Source organism: Rattus rattus, chromosome 1 (assembly GCF_011064425.1).
Source record: "Rattus rattus isolate New Zealand chromosome 1, Rrattus_CSIRO_v1, whole genome shotgun sequence".
Lineage (NCBI taxonomy): Eukaryota > Metazoa > Chordata > Mammalia > Rodentia > Muridae > Rattus > Rattus rattus.
Window position 1 is genome coordinate 229,982,144 of NC_046154.1, and position 25,346 is coordinate 230,007,489.

At 40.7% G+C, this 25,346-nt stretch overlaps 1 protein-coding gene across 1 annotated transcript in view; it reads left to right on the top strand.

Moving 5' to 3' along the window:
- The window catches only part of Mtbp (MDM2 binding protein), a 66,983-nt gene that overhangs the window by 22,226 nt on the left and 19,411 nt on the right, over positions 1-25,346 (top strand). Inside the window, exons 12-15 of the mRNA XM_032915586.1 lie at positions 7,626-7,799; positions 10,078-10,185; positions 19,107-19,268; positions 24,892-25,009. Coding sequence (XP_032771477.1) covers positions 7,626-7,799; positions 10,078-10,185; positions 19,107-19,268; positions 24,892-25,009 — 562 coding nt within the window. The remainder of the gene's footprint in view (positions 1-7,625; positions 7,800-10,077; positions 10,186-19,106; positions 19,269-24,891; positions 25,010-25,346) is intronic.

Genomic DNA, 25,346 nt, shown 5'->3' on the forward strand with positions numbered 1-25,346 from the left:
TAGCGGAAGCTTCTGAATAATAATATGACACAGATCACATGATATGGTTTGAAGATGGTTGATTACTGATTAGTCAGGTCATTAGCACTGATTAAACTTGCTCCTTGCAGGAGTTTTTCTTTTAATCTAAGAAGCAGAACAAAATCAAACAGGATGGTTGATTAAGGTCTTTCCTACCTATGACCCTTCTGAAGGGGACATTTGTTGCTTACTCCGTTGACAAAATTGAGAAGCCAAGGGTTGTAGGAAACAGAGAAGGTAACTACTGATTAGTTTCAGTAACTCTCAGATCCAGAAAACTTCGTACCCATTCACGTGTACCACCAACAGTAGCTTCTCTCATTAGCTCCCATTAGCTCTCAGGCCATCCTCAAACCATAACTGTGTTTCTTGGTCCTTCATTATTGTTCTTGAAGTCTCCGAATTATGGCTTATCCTGAGGAGTTTCCTAATCGTATTTCTTTTTGACTTTGTCCATCATTTCCACTCATTCATTCATTCATTCATTCAGCCAGTCAGTCAAGCATTCTTTGGTTCATTTATGTGAATGTGAATGGATACTGTCCACTAGATGCGTGTGATACAGTGATTTGAGGATTACTACTGGAAATCCACTTATATCCCACTCATTGTTTCCATGCTGTTGCATAGAAAATAAATGTTGAGAAGTTGAACTTTGTATTTAGTAACAGTTGACTAGGAACAACCCTGAAGACACTGCATGAAAAAAGTAAGGTGTGCATTAAGTAATCTGTAAAAAGAACTCCTTAATATGTGAGTTCAACATTCATACATATTTGCATATGCATTATTCATGGTTTTGCAAGACATTGAGCACCTTTGGTTTTCTAGGACTGTTTATCATGCTTGACCCACATTAAACAAAATCTTGAAGCTCGAATTATAGAGAGATAAAACCCTTAGTTCATAAGCACGAAGTGTCATACAGCTCAGGCTCCTGGTTTTCAGGTCTTTACTCCTGAGCTGTTTTCTCATTCACGATCAGTTTTGCCAGTGTACCCACGGTTGCCAGCAGGCTCTTCTGGTGTCCCCATCTTTGCAGCTGTGTTGTTTCTCCTTGCTACCTACTGATGTTTAATATTGCAAATGTGTCCCTGGATGATACCCACAGGTACTTTTAGAAATATGTATTAGATTATAAGCGAGGTATATATTTCCAGAGAGATGTTACTCTCGGCAGCAACAGCTAAGTAAACGTGGACTCATTCATGAGCCATGAGCCGTTATGCGTCTCAGTTGTTCTCACTCCTCGGGTTTGTTTCCTTGTAAAGTACATGTATGTTTTTATTGCAATTATAGCCACAGCTGCCTTCACAGATGAAAAGTTCCTAAGTAGCAGCAGGTCCCTGCGGTTTGAACTAGAATGTGCTCTGTTTGAAGCGGGCTTTAAAGTCTAGTAGCAAACAATGCTTTTAAAAGATAGTAAGCAAAGCACTCAAAATCATGCCATGGAGGAAGCTGCAAAAGCATTGTACACACTAATGTGAGAATCAACTCTGTGTATCTGGAGAGAGAATTCTTTATATACAGTTTTCTCGAAAGGCCAGATGTATCATGAAAAGCACCCAGCTTCTCATAGAGCACTCATAAAATATTTGTTAAAAAATTGAATGGTTATCATCTCAAATCATAGAGATGAGATAAAACTTGTTATCTGTCAGTGTTGGAGACCTACTGTGTGCTGGGCATGTTGCATTTATTGATTTTTAGAACAATATTGGAAAGTAATCTTTAAGAACATTTTTGTTGCAAATGACAGAATTCGGATATCTAGAAATCATGAAACTTGTGTATCATCACAGGGCGGAGCCCCTAATCTGAATGACTTAAAGGCCATCCACAGTTACTGTTGTTACACTCTGGAGATTCTGCTGAAAAGGGTTTTTACAGCTTAGTCTTTAGAACTTCTTACTTGACATTTATGGAAGTCATTCGTTCTTAGGCACCAAAGTAATAGTGTCTGATTATGTGCGCGGCAAACCACAGACTCAACAAGAGACCCTGTCTCAATGTGTAAGGTGGGGCTCACTCAGGAAGTCACCTGATGTCAACCTTGGGCTTCTACTCACCTGGGCGAGTGCACACCTCTTCCCAAATAAACAAGTAAATAGAGCTTATAGAACCTGAGTTCAAAGATAATTACTTTATGTAAAAACTCTCTTAAAATGGACAAATCTAAGAACTAAAATTGTACAACTAACAGATACCAAAAAGGGCATGTTGCCTAAAATGAAAAATAAATTTGTAAGTTAGAATCTATCAAAATTTAGAATCTATACTTTTTTGAGAAACCATTTAAGACAATTTAAAAGTAAGCAATGTATGAGGAGGAAATCGCTCCATCGTGTTTTGAGCCTGGAGAGATCCTTACAACTCAGTAAGACAGCCCCGTTAGCAAGTGGTTAAGTCTCGAATAACATGTCACCACTGAGGATGTGTGAATGGCTAAGAACCTCATGAAGCCTGTTCAGCGTCACCAGTCTTTTGAGAAATGCAAATGACAACCAGAATGTGATCGTATGGGACACTCACTAGAGTAATTATAATTGAAACCAGGACTATCACATGTTAAGGATATAGCAAATATTACAGTTTTTTTGTGGAGAGGAAGAAGCTTACTAGAACAGCTGTTTATTATGGAAAACATTTTGAGGTTAAACTTAGACTTAATCATACAACTCAAGAATTCTGGTCCTAGCTTTCTATCGAGGAGAAAACATTTGTGAGCAATTTTTTTCTTTTAAATATAGGCAACGATAAAGGCAACTCAACTCTAGTCAGAGAGGCACCAGTTTTCAATCATTAGTGCTTAATGCAGACCTCATGGCTGCTCTCATGGCTGCTCAAGAGAGGGACGGATAAGGGCTTATCCTGAATTTGTTAAAAAATTGAGTGATTATCATCTCAAATCATAGAGATGAGATAAAACTCGTAGGTCATTCACTACCTTCTCTGTGGCTCAGGGACAATCATGGAACAAGAGACAGAAAGCACGTGAGAGCTGGAAGACAGATGCAGAGGACCTGTGTCGTGTCACGTGAACAGCAGTGGCAGTCATTGTCCTCGGCTTGCACGGACAAGCCTGACCATACAGTCACGAATTGGGGTGCGAGGTCATCAAACCCTACCCCTTCCTGATGAACTTTGGCCACTGGGAGGTGGCAGCCATCATCAGGTTCCAGTGAATTATTGTAACCCTGAGGTCGTGCCAAACTCAGAGGGCCATAAAACAAAATGACATTGCTGGTGTGAAGAGATTAGGAGGGAAGGATGGTGGGTGGGCGGGAGGCAGATGAGGCGCAGTGCTGGGATCACGGGCACGTGCTGAGTCTCCACGCTCAGGCATTTGACTGTGTGTAGGGCAATCTGAAGTCACCTCAGAAGTAATGCGGAGTCCAGTGACTCCCTGCGTCAGCTGAACGGTAGAAGAGGGGAGCTGGGCCGCACCCGAGAACAGCGTCAGTGGACAGGCCATCGGGCTTGTACCCGGGAGATTGACATGTGTTTCCCCCATGTAGCTCCTTCAGCCCAAGCTGGAGAGTCTCAGTCACTGAAGAGAACCACTCAAGTGCTCAGAGACAGTAAGAATGGGAAGTTGAGTTTTGGAACCTTCACTTAGCTGGAGAAGGATAAGTCTCAAGCTTGAGGCTCACTGGTAATGAGGATTAAAGCACTTTGGAAGCTCTGCACTAACCTTTGGCTATTCTGCAGAGGCTAATGTTGGGGTAAAAAGAAAAAGGGTGGAACGGTTCCCATCTCCTGGCGGTCCTGCTCTCTAGTTCTGGCTCCAGGGGGCCATTGGAACTAGCGCTAATTTATCTCAGCGGCTCCACGCTGCCTCCAAGAATTTTCGGACCCAGGCAGCAATCTCTCTACCCAACTGGTTCCCAGGGCAGGTTGTTACCATGCCAGGCATACACATCCCAATTCTGTGGCAGCCCCGTGTGTCCTGCTACCATCACTCTTCTTGAACTCAATTAAGTTGTCACATGAAAGAACATACCGCACAATATCCTCTGATCCAATTGATATAATTTGCCTATGTAGGCAACACAAAATTCTATACACACCCATCCTTAAAAATAGTCATAACAACCTGTAACTGCACAGAGAAGAATCTTAACATCTGCTGCCATGTCCTCTCAGCTCCTTCCTTCTCACTCCTCTCTGCCTCTCCCTCCCTTCTAAAACCTCTGTTCCCGCCTCCCTTCCTTCTCGTCCAATGACAGGCCTCATTTTATCTTGCCTGCCTTCACCTGCATAAGGACATCAACCTACAGGCTAACATGCTTCTTGTGCCTGTTCAACAATAAGGAAGTCATTGTTCATAATTGGAGGCCCTGGGATAGCCTCCGAATAGATTTTCTATACACTGTGGCTTTCAAATTTTATATTTTTGGTGTTGCAGTGGAAAGAAGATGTATTTAGCTGATGAACATGATGTTACTTATTTGAAATGGCTGTGGGAGAAATTGTAAATCCCTGTTTTGTAATCTCCACAGTAGGGGACTTCTTTTTTTCCTTTTCCTTTTTCTTTTTTTTCTTTTTCTTTTTTTTTTTCATTTTTATTAAATTGGGAATTTCTTACTTACATTTCGAATGTTATTCCCTTTCCCGGTTTCCTGTCTATCAGCCCCTTAACCCCTCTCCCTCCCCTTCTATATGGGTGTTCCCCTCCCCTCCCACCCCCCATTAACCCCCCTCCCCCCGTTCCCCAACAATCCCCTACACTGGGAGTCCAACCTTGGCAGGACCAAGGGCTTCCCCTTCCACTGGTGCTCTTACTAGGCTATTCATTGCTACCTATGAGGTTGGAGCCCAGGGTCAGTGCATGTATAGCCTTTGGGTAGTGGCTTAGTCCCTGGAAGCTCTGTATGGTTGGCACTGTTGTTCTTAGTAGGAGGCTTCTTAGAGGTGTAACTACAGCTGTCAGTTAAGAGTCTCTCTAGAACTGAGCTACAGATATTTTATTGCATAGCCTTATTAACAGCTAAATTGTACGCTAACTTGTTCAAAGCTTAGTCAGGGGATAAGGTGAGGAATCAGCATTGGCTGTATATGTTTGGAAGATGTTTTAGGAATGTGAAGTTAGACTGTGTGTGTGTGTGTATGTGTGTGTGTGTGTGTGTGTGTGTGTGTGTGTGTGTGTGCACGCACGCCCACAAGTGATTCTGTGCACTCATTTGTGGCCCCCTGTTTGTCTCTGAATTATTTCAAAGTTGAGTTTAAAATTAATGGTATCATTGTTATAAAGATTATAGCTTCCTGGGATACCTACATCGAATTCTAGACTATATGTTAATATTTATTTTTGGCATAATTATTAATTTTTTTCATTTCTTAAGTATTTTACATAAAATAATTGTCAGTATGTCAAGATACTCCTTCCCCAGTTGTCTGAGATATTTTTGTTTCCCCTTATATTTATAGGTAATATTATTTCCTTTACATCATTGTAATTTTATGTTTGTGTTGATCTGTGAATAAAGTGAGTGTTAGAAGTTTTTAAACCCACTAAGGAACTTACTTATTTAAGATAGTGGCTCTTTTTCATTGCAATAGAACTTTGCGTGAGAGTGGAGCACAGTGGTACAGCACTACCTAGCATGTACTAGGCTTAGGTTTGAACTCTTAACTCTATAAAAACAGTACATTTTTGCTAATGAATTTTTAATCATAGTGTATACCTTCACTGTGGTTTATGTTAATTTGTAAAAGTTGAAGTAACTAATTGACAATTGGTAGTTTCTCCCTTTCCCATTTTATCTGTATCGTGTAACTAAGATGCTTTCCTGCCTTGGCGAAGGAGCATGTAAGCCAAACATTGCTTCATTGATTGATTGTGCCAAATACGGCATTCAGAAATAGAGGTTGTCTTTTATAATCCATTGATCAGACCTGAATAGCTGCCAATTATAAGTCTGGTATTTCCTGTGGAGTTTACGTGAAAGTTATTAAGTAAGTCTTCAATTAACACTTGCCAAAATTCTGAGGCAACATGTTTTAAGTGGCTACAGCTGTCATGGTTGGGCGTTCTGTAAAGTAAATGTTTTTCTTTGGAGAAAAGCTAAGTTGTTGTCAATGCAGAATTCAGTGTTTACAGGGCTAGCTAAGTTAGAAGCTAAGACAAACAGAAAGTAGTGGAGAGACACGTGCAGCTTGAACTGTTGGTTCTAAGATGACCCATGAATTACGATCACTCTGGTGTCATAGAACCTTGTGTTTCTTTTCTAATTACCTGAATGTATATTCAGTTCTAGAAGAACTGTTTATGAACAGGAATGATGTTTTTGTTGTAATTTAATTGCCAAAATTATCTGATACTCATCTTGTTTAGGAATAAGCCTTTATTTAAAATCATTTCTATGAAGTAGACGGTTGCTGTGATAAAATTAGTGATTTTGTTTTAGCATTTTTTCACATGTGCATGTATATCAGATTATTATATTATCCTTGTATATATATTAATGAGAGATGGCTCAGCAGTTAGGATCACTGACTGTTCTTCCAGAGGACATGGTTCTAGTCCCAGCACAACGTAAACATCTGTACTCCAGGTCCAGGAATCTGACATTCTCTCCTGACGTCCACAGACACCCGGCGCTCATTGAGTACACAGACATGCATTCGGGCAAAACATCCATGTACATTTAAAAGAGAAAAGTTCAGCTATGGTATTTCACTTCCAAATTCTGGGAATTATGCAGGGAGGGAACTGTTCAGGGTGCTCGGTGTTCAGCATCTAAGCCTTCTGTGACAGCCAGTGGTCTTCATTTCAGAACTCTGGCTCTGCTGGCTGCAGACCCAGGTACCTTGTTTTACCCCTAGTAAACGATAACTTTTTGCGTTGTGTACTTTAAGGCATTGCTAGATTACCTCTAATTCTTGCATAATGTTGCATAATGCAGTTGCTAAGCACGTGAAAAGGAAGTCTGTACATGTTTAAATGTACATGCACTTTTCTCCCAGTCTTTTTCTCTATAGTTGATTGAATTCAGAGAAACAGCCTGTAGAGAGTTGTTTTTCTGTTCTATTTTCCTCTCATCGGGTTGAGTTGTGTATACTTTTAAGTGCTGTTTATTCTACTTTGAAAATGTGGAAGGGCTACAGAGATAGGCAGCTCTTTGGAGTTAACTGTCCAGACAGCTTAGCTGGTTGGTGAGCTCCAGGTTCAGTGAGAAACTGTCTCAGAAATAGTGTGGAGAGTGGCTAAGGAAGATAGCACATGTGAACCTTCACCACCACGTGTACGCGTGTGCATACGCTCATCCACATACTACTTACATACATATACCCCACAGACGTGCTGCATGTGACTCACACAGGAGAGCTGGAAATTATAGACATGTAGGTCTAAGAAGGAAAATATGGAACTGTATTTGGGGCAGAAGAATGAGTACACGGTATTAGACGACGGAAAAGTTCAAACCTTCTATTGCTTTCATGACTTTCTGCTTCAACACCTTCTCAGCTAAACGGTCCCAAATGTGTTGAAGTGACAGCTTGTTTTCTCGTACCGTACCAGGGAAGTGTGCGGGCGTCCTCTCTGAGGGGTCTAACAGTTACCCTGGGATGAGCACCATGTCCCGTTCTTTGTTTTCCAGTCCCCGACGTGGACGTGAAAGGAGAGTTTTCTGGCTATCATCTCCTGCTGCAGGGCAGTGGCAGGAGGAAGTGCAGAGCCACGCTGCTTCACTCGGCCAGCCAGATCAATGGCTCGGTCGCACTCACTCTCATTCATGGAAAGATGAAAGCAAGGACAGAAGGAGCCCAGCCCAGTGAGTATTCGCTTAGCTAGCAGAGGCCATTTCTACACTGCTGGTGTGTTTAATTAATCTACATTGCTGGTGTGTTTAATTAATGCACGTGGCTTTAAGTGGCAGGAAAGATAATTGAACTCCTTTTCTGCCATTAGTTTACCTTTTATTTTAAGCATAACATTTTTTAAATATATATAATATTTTGTTCTTATCCTGTCCCTCCTCTACCCCCTCCCTGATCCTCTATACCTCCCTTCCTGCCCAACTTCATGTTCATGCTCTCCCTGCCTCAAAATAGCCAAAAACAGAAAGTCAAAACTAACAACAACAACAACAAAAACCCCCCAAAACCCCACTAACCCAATAAGGCTGATATCCCCAGTGACATTCACCACCGAACACCGGTGTTTCCTCTCCCACCAGGTATTAACTGGAAATGGCTTCTTGGTTAGGGGTGGGACTTTACATCCACTTCTCTGTCTCCATGCTGGGATTTTAAATATAACATTGCTATAATTTAAAATGAGGAGAATTAATTTCTTTATATTATGTAGAATAAAAATGAGCTATTAGCTTTCAATTTCAATGCCAAGTTGTTAATGTTTACTGTTTTCAGAACTCAAAGCAATTATTTTTAAAAAAATTATTTATGTTTCTCTCAAGCCTTTTGTTCCACTGGCTTTGTCTGTCTTTTTTTCCCACCAAATTCTGTGTTTTGGCTGTCTATTGCTGCCCGATAAACTACCTCAGATTTAGCAAAGGCCAGCATATTATTATCTGTCATGGTCTGTTGTGTCAGGCAGTTCCCTGGACTTTGAATTCTTACATGTGGCTATAGGCACATAACCAGGGCTCCCATCATTTGGAAACACAGGGCCTGCTGTCCATGATGGCTTCTCTATCCCATGCATGGTTTCTGGGCTCAAATGGCCAGGACACGTGGATCTGATTTTCTTTTCCATGTTGTCTTTCCTAGGTCCACCCTAGACTTTCTCATAACGGTCAGTTCTGAGGCCCTTCTGGCTTCTTCCACAGTTGCTGACTTCTCATAGAACTGTTGTTCCTAAAAGGTTCCATGTCTTCCTGTGACCCAGCCTAGAAGTTGTTCCACCTTACCTTATTGCCTGTACTGTGAAATGTTGTCAGTAATTAACAGCACTAAACAAAGACTCATACAGTCCGGAGAGCAGTAAAGATTATTACCATGCCAACAAGCAGGGAATGCAGGTACTAATGGCCACTGTACTTGAGCTCTAGTTTCAATCCATCATGTCCTGGCTAACCAGTTATTTAAGACCCATGAGCAGGACTCACTCATTCACATATATACATATACATGTGTGTGTGTGTCTGTGTGTGTATACACATACATATATATGTATATACATATACACACATACATGTATTTTTATATAAATATATGTGTATATATATGAATGAGTTCTGCTCATGGGACTTAATAAATATATACATACATAAATGTATATGTATGTATGTGTGTGTATGTATGTATGTATGTATATGTATGTATATGCTATATCAGTAGGCTTATTACTCATAGACAGGGAGCAGAGGGACAAAAACAGCCCTGGATCCATCACAGGCCAGCCTTCCAAGATTACTAAGCTGTATGGTACACATAAAGTCTTGACTGCTTGTGTCTACCTATAGCACAGTGGAGAACACCAGAGAGCATTCACCGGAAGGCATTCTTCTCTGGGTTACATGCTTCTGGGTTCACATGACTCCCTAGACAAAGTTTTTAGTACCCCACCACTGAAGGTGAGAGAGATCAGACCCCAAGCTTCTTTTTGTATGCCCAGATAGTAGATGCCATGCATGTTCTAGTCATCTGAGGAGTACAGACAGGTAGAAAAGAGGGTGAGACGGGTTCAGCCGAGTCAGTCCTAGGACCGTGTCACATAGTTTTATCCTACACTCACTATGTAGAGAACTGAATGGAGGATGACAGGGGGATGCCTGGTGCATTGTGGGTACTCTGGGAAACCTATACTTAGAACCAAGAAACTATTCTGTCCTTATTTTCTAAGTAGGTAGAAGAGAATACCAAGTAATGCAGTCTACTTTCAAGGAATTAAGAGTCAGATCAAAGATTAAAACCCGGAACAATTTAGTGTGCTCATTTTTCCATGTTTAATTGTTTCTTTGAAATCTGCGAGATCAAGAGAGGTGATCGTGCCTTTTACTTTTCCAGTCGTGTTCTGACGCATTCTCTAGAAGCTGAATTTTAATTATTACAGAGTATTACTAATGTTGACCTTTTCCTATTTCTCAGGTTTCCCTTTTGACTTCTCATCACTCCCAAGGTTTTCTGAGGAGCAGGTTTTACAGAGAGAGAAACAATTAGCCAGCGTTCAAGTTTTGGCTTTGAAAGAATGCCTGAGTAAGTGACAGGTTGGGCATTTGACTCTACTGTAAGAATGTTGGTCTGTTTAATGGGAGCCGCCTGGGTTTACATACTTGTTCCTATGCATGCTGTCTTTTAGGTGTGATGCGTAGAGCCCTGTGTAAATAGGGATTTAGCATAGATTAGGTCTGCCTAATTTTTGCTGGAGTCAGAATATCTTGATTGTCAGTACATCATCGTGCATATTTTAAAAGTCTATATGGCCAAGGAAATTTCATATTTAAAATATGTATACTTTGAACTATATCTTAGAAAAGACACAGAAGTTCCTTATTCTACTTAATGGGTATTATCTTTTTGTAGGTTTGGTAGCAGGAAGGCAGGAACCGTAAGTAGTAGAAAGTGAGATTAGTCTGTTAACTCACACATTGATTCTTTAGTTGAACCATCACTAATAACTAAGCACAATTCACCCAGTGAGTTGTCATTGTGAGTTTTCCTTAGCTGGGAGACTTAACACTTTAAAAATCAGATTTTCTTTCTTTCCTTTTTAAATGTTACTTAATCTTTTTTCACAGTCCAGATTTTATCCCCTTCCCTATCCACGCTCTGACTGTTCCACATCCCATACCTCCTTTCCCCCCACCCCCTCCCCACATCACAAGGATGTCCCCACCCCACCAGACCTCCCCACTCCCTGGGGCCTCCAGTCTCTTGAGGGTTAGGAGCATCTTCTCTGACTAAGTCCAGTCCTGGCCGTCCTCTGCTGTGTATGTTCTGGGGGCCTCATCTCAGCTGGTGTATGCTGCCTGGTTGGTGACCCAGTGTCTGAGAGATTTCGGCATCCAGGTTAGTGGAGACTGCTGTTTCTCCTACAGGATTGCCTTCCTCCTCAACGTCCAGATTTTCTCTAATTTAACCACAGGGACCAGCAGCTTCTGTCCATTGGTTGGGTGGAAATATCTGCATCTTACTCTTTTAGCTGCTCGTTGAGTCTTTCGTAGGGCAGTCATGATAGGCCTCTTTTTGTGAGCACACCATAGCCTCAGTAATAGTGTTAGGTCTTGGGGCCTCCCCTTGAGCTAGATCGCACTTTGGGCCTGTCACTGGACCTCTGTTTCCTCAGGCTCTTCTACAGTTTCGTCCATGTAGACCAATTATGGGTCAGAGTTTTTGACTGTGGGATGGCAGCCCCTTCCCTCACTTGATGCCCTGTCTTTCTGTTGGAGGTGGGCTCAACAAGTTCCCTCTCCCCACTGTAGGGCATTTCATCTATGCCCCCTCCCTTGAGTCCAGAGAATCTCTCAGCTCCCAGGTCTCTGGTACATACTAGAGGGTCCCCCCCCCCCACTTCCTATCTCCAATGGTTGCCTGTTTCCATTCTTTCTGCTGGCCCTCAGGGCTTCAGTCCTATTCCGCACCACTCAATACCTCATCACGTTCCCTTCTTCCCCCCCCTTTCCCTTCTCCCACCCAGGTGCCTCCTTCCCTCACTTTTCATGTGATTGCTTTCTTCTCCCTCCCAAGTGGGATTGAAGTGTTCTCACTTGGGCCTTTGGCTTTTTAACCTCTTTGAGATCTGTGGATTATATCCTGGGTATTTTGTACTTTCTTTTGGTTAATATCCACTTATTAGTGAGTGCATACCATACATTTCCTTTTGGGTCTGAGTTACCTCACTCAGGATGATATTTTCTAGTTCCATCCATTTGCCTGCCAAACTCAGGATGTCCTCATTCTTAATAGCTCGGTGGTATTCTATTGTGTAAATGAGCCACATTTTCTTTCTGTTGTGGGACATCTGGGTTGTTTTCAGCTTTGTCTACCACAAACAAGGCCACTATGAACATAGTGGGGTATCTTTTGGGTATATGCCAAGCTGGATCTCCATGTAGATCTATTTCCAATTTTCTGAGGAATCTCCAGATTGATATCCAGAGTGGTTGTGCCAGTTTGCAATCTCACCAACAATGGAGGAGTGTTCCTCTTTCTCCACATCCTCACCAACATGTGCTATCACCTGAGTATTCGACCTTAGTCGTTCTGATTGGCGTAAGGTGGAATCTCACGGTCATTTTGATTTGCATTTTTCTAATCACTAAGGACTTGGAACATTTCTTTAAGTGCTTCTCAGCCATTTGAGATTCCTCTGTTGTGAATCCTCTGTTTAGTTCTATACCCCATTTTTTGATTGGGTTGTTCGGTTTTTTGGTGGTAAGCTTCTTGGATTCTTTATATATTTTGGATATTAGCCTTCTATCATGTGGGGTTAATGAAGATTTTTTTTCCCAGTCTGTAGGTTGCTGGTTTGTCCTGTTGACAGTGTTCTGTGCCTTACAGAAGCTTTCCAGTTTCATGAGGTCCCATTTATCAATTCTTGATCTTAGAGTATAAGCCGTTGGAGTTCTGTTTAGGAAATTTTCCCCTGTACCAATGAGTTCAAGGCTCTTTCCCACTTTCTCTTCTATTAGTTTTAATGTATCTGGTTTTATGTTGAGGTCCTTGATCCACTTGGACTTGAACTTTGTACAAAATGATAAATATGGATCTATTTTAATTTTTCTACTTATAGACTTTTCATCATTCATATTAAATTGGTTATCAGTCTAAATTTTTATAAATATTAAGCATGCATTGTTTCCTAATATAATATACTTTAAATCTCAGATTCACAATTTCTAGGAAAGTCCTTAAATTGGAGTCAATAGCCTATTTATTCAGTAGGAAATAATTTTAGAATTAATTTAGAATATTTAGAAAAAATAATCACTAATTAGTTATTCATGTAAATACCACAAAGTTTTCTTAGTTGTACCAAGGTAATTGTGTATCAGTTTGTAATGTTCATTCAAGGAAAGTATGGTTAAAAACAACCATCATTTTCAGTAAATGGAGGGGCATGGGAGTGAGATGGTTCAGTGGTCAAAGGTGCCTTCTTACTGACAAATCTCATCCCTTCCCAGACAGTACTTGTTGAGAGCTTTGGTAGCCAAAGTGCATTTGTACATTTTAAGAGGCGGAGTAAGAGTTGGCAACGAGTTCCCAGTGTATGCACATCTGAGTGTGCCCAGCAGTGATTCCCATGTGTGAGGAATGTCTGAGTGTGCCTGTCGGTCGGTGATTTTCCTATGTATGAGGTGTGAAGAGATGTTTTTAAGCACATGTGTTTGTTGTGAAAACTAAAGAACGTAGATAAAAAGATCTTTTAAAATTAGCCCCTGACTGCTAAAAGTCCCTTCGTATAAAATAAACCTTCAAAAAGATATCCTTAAAATACCAATAAAATGGAGGATAAACGGTCCTGTTCTTATGATATTTCCCTGACCACTTTCAAATGATAAGGAACTGGAGAGTTTCTGTTATAGAGACCTACTATCTTAAAAATAGCATGAATATCAAATAAAACTTGTTAGAATTTATAAATGAGTTTACATTCAGTTTACTTTTAAAAGTATCTGATCTGTTGTATTAATGATATATAAAACATAACTTTGTAATTTAATATTGCTAATTTTTGTAATTTATAGCTTATACTTGGAAAGAGCTAACAATACCACACCTCAGTAATTTTTCAAGAAAATGTTTTAGAATGCTGATAAGAAAATTCAGAATTTGAAACTGGAGAGTTCGGTGTCATGTAAAATATATAAAAGAAGCAGAGCTGTTCAGTAGTGCCTTTAAAACTTCTTTCACCCCACTAAGATCCTGACTCATTTCACCTGATCGCTTTTAGATGTTTATTTCTTGTTAATTTTTTCTTTTCTTTTTTTGGATATTTTTTACTTACATTTCTAATGTTATTCTCTTTCTTGGATTCCCAGCCATAAGACCCCTATCCTATCCTCCTACCCCTTCTTCTATAAGGGTGTTCCCCCTCCCCACCCACCCCCCATTTCCGCCTCTCCCCCGACATTCCCCTACACTTGGGCGGGGGGTTCCAGCCTCGGCAGGACCAAGGTCTTTTCCAATTCATGCCCAACAAAGCCATCCTCTGCTACATATGCAGCTGGAGCCATGGGTCTGTCCATGTGTATGCTTTGGGTAGTGGTTTAGTCCCTGGGAGCTCTGGTTGGTTGGTGTTGTTCTTATGGGGTTGCAAGCTCCTTCAGCTCCTTCAGTCTTTTTTCTAACTCTTCCAACAGGGGCCCCGTTCTCAGTTCAGTGGTTTGGTGCTAGCATTTGCCTCTGTATTTGCCATGCTCTGGCTGAGCCTCTCAAGAGACAGCTTTATCAGGCTCCTGTCAGCTTGGTTTCATCAATATTATCTAGTTTTGGTGGATATATATATATATATATGCTATATCCCCAGGTGGGGCAGGCTCTGAATGGCCATTCCTTCAGTCTCTGCTCCAAATTTTGTCACCATCTCCCCTCCTATGAATATTTTTATTCCCCCTTTTAAGAAAGAATGAAGCAGCCGCACTTTGGTCGTCCTTCTTCTTGAGCCTCCATGTGGTCTGTGGATTGTATCTTGGGTAATTCAAGCTTTTGGACTAATATCCACTTATCAATGAGTACATACCATGTGTTTGTTTGTTTGTTTGTTTTTTGGTTTTTTTGTGTGTGTGATTGGGTTACCTCACTCAGGACAATATTTTCTAGTTCCATCCATTTGCTTATGAATTTCATGAAGTCATTGTTTTTGATAGCTATATTGAATAGGTAGGGAGAGAGAGGGCAGCCTTGACTAGTCCCTGAAATTTGATTGCTTCAAATATCTCTCCATTTAGTTTGATGTTGGCTACTGGTTTGGTGTATATTGCTTTTACTATGTTTAGGTATGGGCCTTGAATTCCTGATTTTTCCAAGACTTTTAACATTGAATTTTGTCAAATGCTTTCTCAGCATCTAATGAAATCATGTGGGTTTTTTTCCTTGAATTTGTTTATATAATGGATTACTTTGATGGATTTCTGTATATTGAACCTTCCCTGCATCCCTGGGATGATGGATGATCGTTTTGATATGTTCTTGGATTCGGTTTGTGAGAATTTTATTGAGTATTTTTGTGTCGATATTCAGAAGAGAAAGTTGATTTTCATTAGTGTTAGCTATTTAATAAAGAATATAGCATTCCTCTGCTGATCCATTTCAGAGTATTATGTTTCCTCTTGAGTGCTTATCTCTCAGGTTATGTAAGCTTATTTGTATGTTTTCTTTTTTTTAACATACGTTGAATGTGTAGTTCATCATTGATTAAACCTCACCTACATTGCTTCCTTTATCTTGGTTATTATGGTCAATGTGCTCTCTCACCCTGCTTTCCAAACTGTGTGCAATTGGATGTCTTCATAAGTTGAGGCTGGTCCTGAGATCTCAGTGTAGTTTTAGTTAAACTGAGGGACTGAGTCGTGAAGCACATTGCTCCCTGTGTATCTTCTATGGGAATGCAAGCCATTGAGAGCATTTTGTTTTAGAAGTACTGCCAGTTGATTGTATAGAAAGGAAATACACTGAGGCTACTGAGTTCATCACTGAGAAGATCTTTTAGAAACAAACAAAATACCAACAACTCTGAATTTATTGTTAATATTTTTTGGCCTTAGACACCTTCTGTTACTTACCTTGGGGTACATCTGCAAGGCCCTGAGAATATCCGCTTCAGTGAGGTAGGTGTTCCGGGCCCAAGTCATAATAAAGCTGGTGTTCTAAAGGAGAAGGTGGTCGCTGTCTTCTCGCCAAGGGCCTTGCCCTGTTAACGTACAAGCTGCACTTGCTGTAATGTAATCTGTTTGAGTCCTCTGAGCCTGGGGCCCAGGAGAGTGCCTCACAAGGTAGTAAGTTCTCAGTAAATGTCTGTTGAATTCCTATGTTTATAGGGTAGCAGAGTTATGGTAGAAGAAAATGTGATTGGTTTAGAATTGTTTTTAAGAGAAATGTTTTATATCAAGGTAATGCAATGACATGACAATTCAGGTGATACTAGAAAACTTCAAGTGAAAAGCAGTGTGCCTCCCAGAGCCCTCATCCTTCTGTCTCTGTCCTCAAGGACTGTGGTCAGCCCTCCAGCCAGTTCAGGCCTTGCTTCTTGTTTTTAGATACTGTGAGATTATAGGAATCTGGTTTCAGAATGCTCTAACTTCTAACTGTGGCAGATAAAGAATTAAGTCACCTTCTGTTCCTCTTTCCCTTCCCAGTGACCCAGAACAGTGAAGGCCTGCATGGCTTGGTTAACGTTGTAACAGCATAGATAAGTTTTCTGCTGAGCTGTGGACTATATTATGATACAGTGCTGTCTTTTGCTCTGCTCTTAGAAATCTAACCCACTCCTGCCTGCTGCAGTGATGCTGTTTTGTTTTATTGGTTTGACCCTCTCCCTGAAGGTATTGTCTCCAGAAGGTTTACTGTGAATCATAGTATGTATCCCTCACCCCCAACCCCATTCCTGATTTACCGAGCTATACACATAATAAGCCATTTTCTTAGAACATCATCGATTTTTCTTAGATATTTATTAATTCTTTCCCTAGTTCTCTTTTTCCTAGACCTCATATAGAGTTATGTATTGATGTTGCAGGCCAGAATGCTTCTTTTTCTTTTCTTTTACCATGTTGTCTTTTCTAGCTTTATAATACATTTCTATTTTATTTTACAGTGTTTTAAACATTTGAGTTCTTATCTACTTATTTGGGGATCTTTATTGGTTGATTTTTGAGAAGGTTTTATGTGGCCTTGTCTTGAAGTAGATGTGTAGTTGAGGATGCCCTTGAACTCTCCTGTTTTGCCTTGTTAGTACCACTCAGTGTGCGGGCGGACACTGTCACACCTGGCAAGGAGTCCTTCTTTGTTTCCTGACGGTTTCCTCATCAAAGCAGCCTGTGCTTATCCTGAGATCGTCTTTATTTTAGAAATATATTTATTCCATCACATTTTCTCTTGTTCTCTACAATGTTTTGGTTTCTTTTGAATCCTTTTTCCTTTGTTTCGCCTATTTTTGTTGCCCTGGCTTGACTTTGTTTTGTCTTGATTCCTAGATTGAAAGAACCCAATAATTTCTTTTTCCAAATTGAAGTCAATTTAGAACAAGCTGAAGAGATGTAAGGATAAATTATAGGTGAAAATGGTCTGATGCTTTAGATAGTGGCCCAGCTGGCTTTCTCATACATATGCCAAGTCTTGGAGCTTGACTATAAGTTAGCTATAACTGGGTACCGGGTAGCTATAGACTAACCATACAAGGGAAGGGCCCTGACTACACTGCAGATAGGATATCCTGGAGACGGTCTGGCTCTGTTGAATGTAAAAGAGGAAGGGTTAGTCAAAGTCTGCTTGGTCACATCTAACTCACTGAGTGACTGGAGCTGGAAGTCCTCCTGTGTTGAAGTTCTTGCATAGGTAATGGTAGCATAGGAAGTGCAGAGCCCTATCCCCTCAGCTCCTTTCCAAGGTTCCTATTGTTTTCTGTCCATCCTGTTTTCAACTGCAGCTTTTATCTCTAGCTTCTAATACAACACTTGGCAAACATCACTGGGGAGTGGGAGGGGAGGATTCACTACTCTGATTTGAACTGGGCTTCTACTCACACCCTAGCATAAGCATCCGGGGCTCTTCTCTCTGTGGGTGTTCAGCTTCATGTTCTGTTCGTAGGATCCTCTTGTGGCCCACTAACTGTATGTGGCCAGGGAGAGCTGTGAACATGGCCTGGATAGACTCATAAATTTCATAGGTGACAATCTTTGTCACAATGTCACAAGTTGATCACATCTGTCTCTGACTCTAATCCTTCTAGTGGAACATTGTAGCCACTGGTATTTTGGTGACAGGGTTTGAGATCTGATGTTTAGAACCATAGGACTTTTATTTAGCTTATATTTAACCTCATCTTTGATAAGACCTTTCTACTTACTTGAAGTCTCACAGTTTGGAACTGTTAGAACAAAAACAAAATGGAAGCAGTGAAGCCTGTCCCTGAGGCTCCACGATGGAGTGGTGAGCAGGTTGGAGCTCTGGTTAACCCTTTATGTCCAGTCTGGCTTGAGGCTGCTACCTCACTGCATTTGCCCATCCTTCCTGGCAGTAGTCTCTGCAGGCACCTTAAGTGATTGCTCCTCTGTTCTTCTGACTCATTTACCGCTTATTTCTGTCTTCCATAGTTTGTTAATAAGGCTACTGTTTTGTTTTAATTTTTTACCCTGCCTTTAGGATTAGAGAAAGAAGGATCAGGGATGTATGTTATTGTATTTAATAGAAATATTTGTGGGTATTAATGTTATATATCGTATTAGTGAGGGTTCTCTAGAGTAACAACTTACAGGATGACTCTAAATATGGAGAAAGAAGATTTATTGGGATGACTTACAGACTGTGGCCTAGATAATCCAACAATGGCTGGCTATAAAGAATCCAGTAGTCGCTCAGTTCATGAGGTTTCAACTGGTTTTCACTATGTGCTGGAATCCTGAAGAAATGGTTCTAATGCCAGTGAAGGTGTGGATGTGCCAGCGGGGCAGCAGTGGGCAAAGAGCAAAGCTTCCTCCTGTCATGCCCTTGTATAGGCTTCCGGGAGAAGGTGTGGTCCCATTGAAGGTGTCTTCCGGCCTCAAGATCCAGAGTGGAGATGGCTCTTCCCACGTCACAGTAACTAAAAATCCCTCACAGTGTCCCCTCCATTTTTGGATTTTAGTTAATTCCAGGTGAACTCAAGTTGTCAACCAAGAACAGCCATCCTCTAAACACATTAATGTAAGATCACTTTTAATGCTCTGTAATGTATTTCGGAAGACTTGTAAGCTTGCCTTTACCGTCCATCAGCTCCCAGTGTTAACCAGTTACTCTCTTACCCCTCATTTATAACTCAAATTTTTGCTGATAATTATGAATAAATGAGAATGTGGCTTCGTAGGAATGTAGACATTGGTCTTACTTCAAAATTATATTGAACAAAACTAGACACGGGAGCTACTGCTGCAAGGGCTCTGAAAATGTCACATGGTTAGCTGTGTCTATTTGTCCTACAGAAAGAAGAAAGGCTGCAAACCAGCCTGAAGCTGTTTCTGCCGATGAACTCAAAAGTCTGTTGGCACTCACAAGGGAGCGCTTCCTAGATCGCTTTGATGTTCTCACCCCTAAAGCAGTTTTAACACAGACACACACCATGAAAGCTGCTGGCATGGTAAATGGTAAGTGCTTTATTACTTTAAAAGTTTTGGTGGTGGTGGTAGTGTATGTGTGTAGCACTTCTGTTAATTTAGACTCTATTAACTCTATTAATCAAAATTTTATGAGCTATATTGGGCAAGCCAAAATATATTTTATACATGTAAAGAATGCTCTATTTGTTTATACATGTGTATATCTAAACGTGACTTTTTTAAATATGGCAGACTTTTGCTAACACCTTTAATTGAGCATCTTTAGTTTAACTGTTTTTAAGCAGAGGAGGAAGCAGTCTATAGTCTTCATCTTCCTAAGTTGCTGGAAAGGATAGGGTTGAAAGTTAAGAAAGTAGCATGAATGCAGCGAACTGGATACAGGCAGAACCACATGGAGACACTTCATAGCTGCAACTCCTTGGGGTCAGGAGGTCAGCTGACCCCATGTCATGGGGCGGGGCAGTTTGGAATCATTTATCAAGTGAGCCTTTCCTCTTTTCTGGAGTCTAATGTTACGATGAATTTGAATAAAGGGAAGCCTTCTGGTGTCTAGCAAGAAAGCATCTGAGACCCTCTTGACACAAACAGGACAAATTTTGTTTTTATTTTATAGGAACCATTTTACTGTATAGTTGAATGAAAGAAAATCACAGAATCAGGTTTGCAGTGGTGGCTAAGTGCCCTTTCCATGATACTGTGGATATTCACAAAGAAATGAGCATCACGGTCCTTTACTTTCAACCAAATTACATTGTAAAACTGTATGAAAACAGTGGGCCTGTGCCTTGCTTGAATACAAACTCCTTCTAGTCTTTACTTGGGCCCCTGAAAACTGTGGACTGGATTAGTTATTTTTCTCATCTCTTTGGGGAAATTCTTAGCAAAAATGTATTTAAGGAAGAGTTTCTCTCTACTCTGGTGGGGGAGCATTCCGCTGTAGTAGGAAGACAGAAGGATGGTTGAGACCCGAGCTTGCTAGTGTCCTCTCAGGAATCAGAAAGGAATGCATGCTGGTGTTTACCTCACTCGCTTTATCCTCTCTGCTCAGTCCAGGACCAAAGCCCATGGCCTAGTGCTCTTACACATTCAAGGTGAATCCTTCCTCAGACTTACATCACAGCACAAACAGACTTGTCATTTTTTTTTTTTTTTTTTTTAAAGATTTATTTATTTACTTTGAATAGGAGTACACTGCTGCTGTCTTCAGACACACCAGAAGAGGGCATCGGATCCCATTACAGATGGTTGTGAGCCACCATGTGGTTGCTGGGAATTGAACTCAGGATCCCTGGAAGAGCAGTTGGTGCTCTTAACCACTGAGCCATCTCTCCAGCCCAGACTTGTCATTTCTTAGATGATTTCAAAACCAGTAAAGTGGACGGTGAAAACCAACCATTTTGGGGTTGTGGGCCTGCATCTGCTCTGCCATCAGGCGGGCCTCTAGGTACCTCATTAGCATGGAGATCTCTGTCTTGAGCCTATGCTACCACAGGTCAAATCTCTTTCCCTATTGTCTCCGTCTGAGATGTTAAAGATGCCTCATCTACCTGTTGAAGGGCTTGGGGTGTTGCCCTTATGTGACTGATGGCCACAAATCTTTGGGGTGGGGGTGGGGAGGATATGTCTATTTGACAGGGGTCTGGTGCTGGGGAGCAGGTGAAACTCCTACTGTCCCCTCAGGGTCTCTGTGGCTTCAAGCCTTTAGCTCAACTGAGGACTAGGCTTCCTCTCACGGTCCACTGCCCCACAAACCATCACATTGTCTTTGGAAAAATTACTTAATCTCCACATTTGGGTTTTCTTATGTTTAAAATGACAGTAATAATTCAGCCTACTATCCAGGAATTTTGTGAGGATTAAGTGAGTTAATGCATGTAAAACACTTAGAAAACAATAAATACCACAAACATGTCATCTGCCATTTGTGCTATTCCCGTGGTACAACCGACATTAAATAGCAGTTCAGAGTAATACGAAGAGCATCGGAGACATTGTGTCACTTGTGAATGAGGTTATGTGCAGTGAGCAGGAGAACATGCTTCCTGGTTACAGCCTGTGCTCTGGAACAAGAGTACCAAGGCTAAATGCTGGCTCTGCTGTTTACCTGCTATGTAAGTGTGGGCACATCTTCTAACCTCTCCACCTTCCCTGTCCTTCCCTTTAAATTAATAGTGACTATGTTAATTGCTTTTTTATTTGTGTGACAAAATACCATGATCAAGACAACTTAGAAAAGAAGTAATTGAGCTGATGGTTCAGAGGGTTAGAGTCCATGTGGGGGCAGCAGAGGCACAGCCTCAGGAACAACTGAGAGCTCACATCTTGATCCACAAGTAGGAGACAGGGAAAGTTACACTGGAGTGGGCCAAGTATTTTGAAATCTCAAAGTCTGCCCCCCATTAAGCACAGACCTCCTCCAACAAGTCTGTATTGTCCGTTCCTTCCCAAATAGTTCCATCAACTGAGGACCAAGTATCCAAACTCGTGAGCCTTGGGGATCATTCTTATTCAAACCACTACAGTGGGATAGATTGCTGTGAAGATTAATTATTTGTTAGATTATAGGTTGTGAAGTAAGTGCTACATATTTTTGGCTATGTAAATTGGGATACATTTAGAAGATATAACTTGAACTAGTATAGAACAATTACAGAACCTTACTAGAAGCCCAGGGACTTAGAGGGTTTCCAGTGATACTTACAAGATGTGGAGAAAAGAGAAGATAGGACTTTGTAAGGAAGAGGCAACTGGTATAGACAAGCCCTGGAGTGACTGAGGTCAGGAGCGAGGTTTGGATTGTCAGAGGATTTGTGGGGGAGCTGAGAGGGAACTGAGTGATAAGAGAGGCATCTTGATGCGACCTGAGCAGGCACCCCTAGGATGCTGTTAGCTGGGCTGTAGGTGTGTTTGCAGCATCTCCTAGGCCATGTGCCATTCCTTAGCTCAGACCACGTTGATTGCTCTCATTTGCATGGACCATGCTATCCTCTCTGGCTTATGCAAACCTCAGCAGACCCTAGCCTTGTGCTCCATCTGGTTCCCAGGTCACATCTCTGTTTCCTTAGTACAGCTGTGAGCTTGATCACTGGACATGCCCTATTCTTTTCCTCCGTGGCTTTCCATACGCCTGTCTTCAGCCTAGAATTCTTTCAGCTTTTACCTACATATCTACTCTGTGGATGTTCAAGTGTCCCTCTCTAAGGCCTTCCCAGGACTTGACCCGTTTAAACCATTTCCATCATTTTATGTGACATAGAGTTATCTGATTGTTACTGATATTTGTCTTCTCTGCACACCATGGTATCTTGAGGGTACAAGCACACTTGCTTGTTGACTCCAGAATTGTAGGGCCTGGCCCAGAGCCTGGCATATAGGAGAAGGATCTCCCCAACTGACTCACTAAGCAAATGGATGAAGACTCGTCAAACCTGAACTGAAAACTGATAGGCTACTCATTTGAGCGTGACTCCTACAAATACAGTGTGACTGCTAATATTCTTTGATTTGAATAAATACAGCTACAAGTAAATTAAACTGCATGGAAAACGAGTAAGGCCAGTCAATTTCATATCCTGGCACACTGCATCCATGCACAGTTGTAGTTATTAGCAGTACAGAATGACTTGCACTGCCTCTATTTTTCTGGAAACCCTACCAAGTCTCACAAGTGACCGGTCTCCACTTGGCCACGATGGAGCCAGCCTGTTGTCTCACTGTTGATGTTGGGGAGGACTTTCCAGTATATATGGTGCCTGATAATGTCTTGGCATTTCTCAGCACATAGCAAGGCTCATGTAAATGAGTTTCTTAGGTAGAATGTAATCCCTTTTATTATTTCAAACATTTAATGGTATGTTTATAATTGCTCTGTGAAATAGTTTATACTAGTGATAATTTTACCTTTTCATTGTGGTTATTCTTGCTTTGACCGTAAGAATTATCCTCATTAGCCACACACAGTGATATTACAACCTTTTGTTTGCTGGGATTTGTGATGTGAAGGTCACTTTCCCTGGTTTCTTAATTGTATTGGTTCTATTTCTAGATCTTATAAAATAAGGTAATTTTTTCTTATTTCTTAGGGAGCCTTTTCCTACATTTTTTAGGGGTACATGATATATAGTGTCCTGAGAAACAAATAAATAAAATACTGTATTTTATTTTACTGTCAGAATTATGTTTAGTTATTACCCCCAAAGACCTGACATTCATTAACGTTTGTTCACTGCTCTTTAATATTAGACTGTGCCATTCATATAAGTTACATGCTCAGTTAATAATTATTTTATTGTAATATGTGGGATACATTGTTTATTTTTTAATGATAACTTGAATCCTCTTATGAACACAGGGTGTGCAATGGTGCAGAACTGGTATTGATTATTTTCTGTATGTTTTTATTACAAAGTCATGTCTCCATTAAGAAGCACATTGCTTTGCTATAAAGCTCATTACCCTATAAAATGGATTTCACTACTGTTAATAAGAAATGGGAAATGGTGTGTTTTGATGATGTTTGTTGAGGACATCCAAATGTAGGCATTTGAAGATACTTTGAAATGATGAAGGTTAAATAATTTAATAAGTAGAAAGAATAAGAGATATGTGCTTCCATTTTTATAATACTTTACAAACAAAACAGGTCTTCTGTCAGCAGTGACTTGGGCAGTGAACCTCCAGCAATTTTGAGGCATTTATTAGAATGCTGCATAATAGGTTAAAGCAATTCTTAAAGCTGGGTAAGCTCAACATCCCAAGCCGTAGTGCAGCTGTTAATTTTGCAGTGTTTGAGCTAATGCACTCTGATGGGAATGGAGGCTGCCCTCTCAGGTTTAGTTGAGTTCCACGGGAAAGAGCAGACTCGGTGCAACGCACTGCAGCATAGCAACCAGCAAGAGGGAGCCCACCTGCACTTCTCTTGGAGTCAAATCATACGGAGTTTTGAGGGCATCTCCAATTAATAGATAAGTGGGAATCATTTCAGAGTAACCCTGAGAACAAGATAAGCATATATTGGCCCTTTGTTACACCTTGGAGAATGAGGTAATCTTTTTTAAAGACACGCAACCGCATTCTGCTCTGACTGTTTCTAGTATGAAAGCCACAGTGTTGATTATAGTGTTCACTATAGAGTGGGTTCCTTTTCACTTGCACTCTTTCGCTAAGAATAGCTAACTTGTTTCATATGAGCTTTAATAGGTTCATTGCATTTTATCAGTAATAGTTCATAAACTTTATTTGAAGGTATTTTTATTTCTAGCTATCTTTTCATAACATTTTATACGTTCAAGTCATTTGACAAGTTTTTTACAAATGCCTCAATGGCCAATCTTAGTCTCCCCTCACCCCCCCGTCTCTGTCTCTCTCTTTCTCTCTCTCTCTCTCTCTGTGTGTGTGTGTGTGTGTGTATATACACCCATCACTAATTATTTATTGCTTTATTCTGAGTCAGTTTCACTGCTTACTCCAGGTAGGCCTTAAACTCACTGTAAAGCCCAAGCTAACCTCAAATTGTGATTTTCTCGTCTTAACCTCCCAAACTCTAGTGTTACGGGTGGGTATCATCACTCCCAGAGAGAGATATGTTTGTACATAGAGTATTCATTATGTCACTGTTTATTAATGCTGATGTGAATTTTGCTCTCTTTAGATGCCAGTACAGTTGAACCGTATTCTTCAAGTTCAATGGAAACCAATCCTCTGGAATGGCCAGAAAGACACGTTCTTCAGAATTTAGAAACTTCTGAAAAAGCTAAACAAAAAATGAGGTAATATTTGAGTTTGTAGAAATGCATGTTCAGTATTTCAAAAGAGTTCTCTTAACATTTAATTATTTAATATAGCAGTAGCTTATAATTTCATTATAAAATAAAAATATATGTCTTCTTTATTAACTAGTTAATCTTAGAGCAACATGTCCATTAAAAGGGGAAGATCATCTCTCTTCCTTTTCTATCCTGTTACTTTGCACGTGTGCATAACCAGTGAAGACTGTAATTCTAGCTTCATGCAGCATCTTCCACCAACACATACACTCAGTTTACTCTTTTATTGCTGTGATGCAGCAGTGACCAAAAACAGTTTGGGGAAGAGGTGTTTATTTGG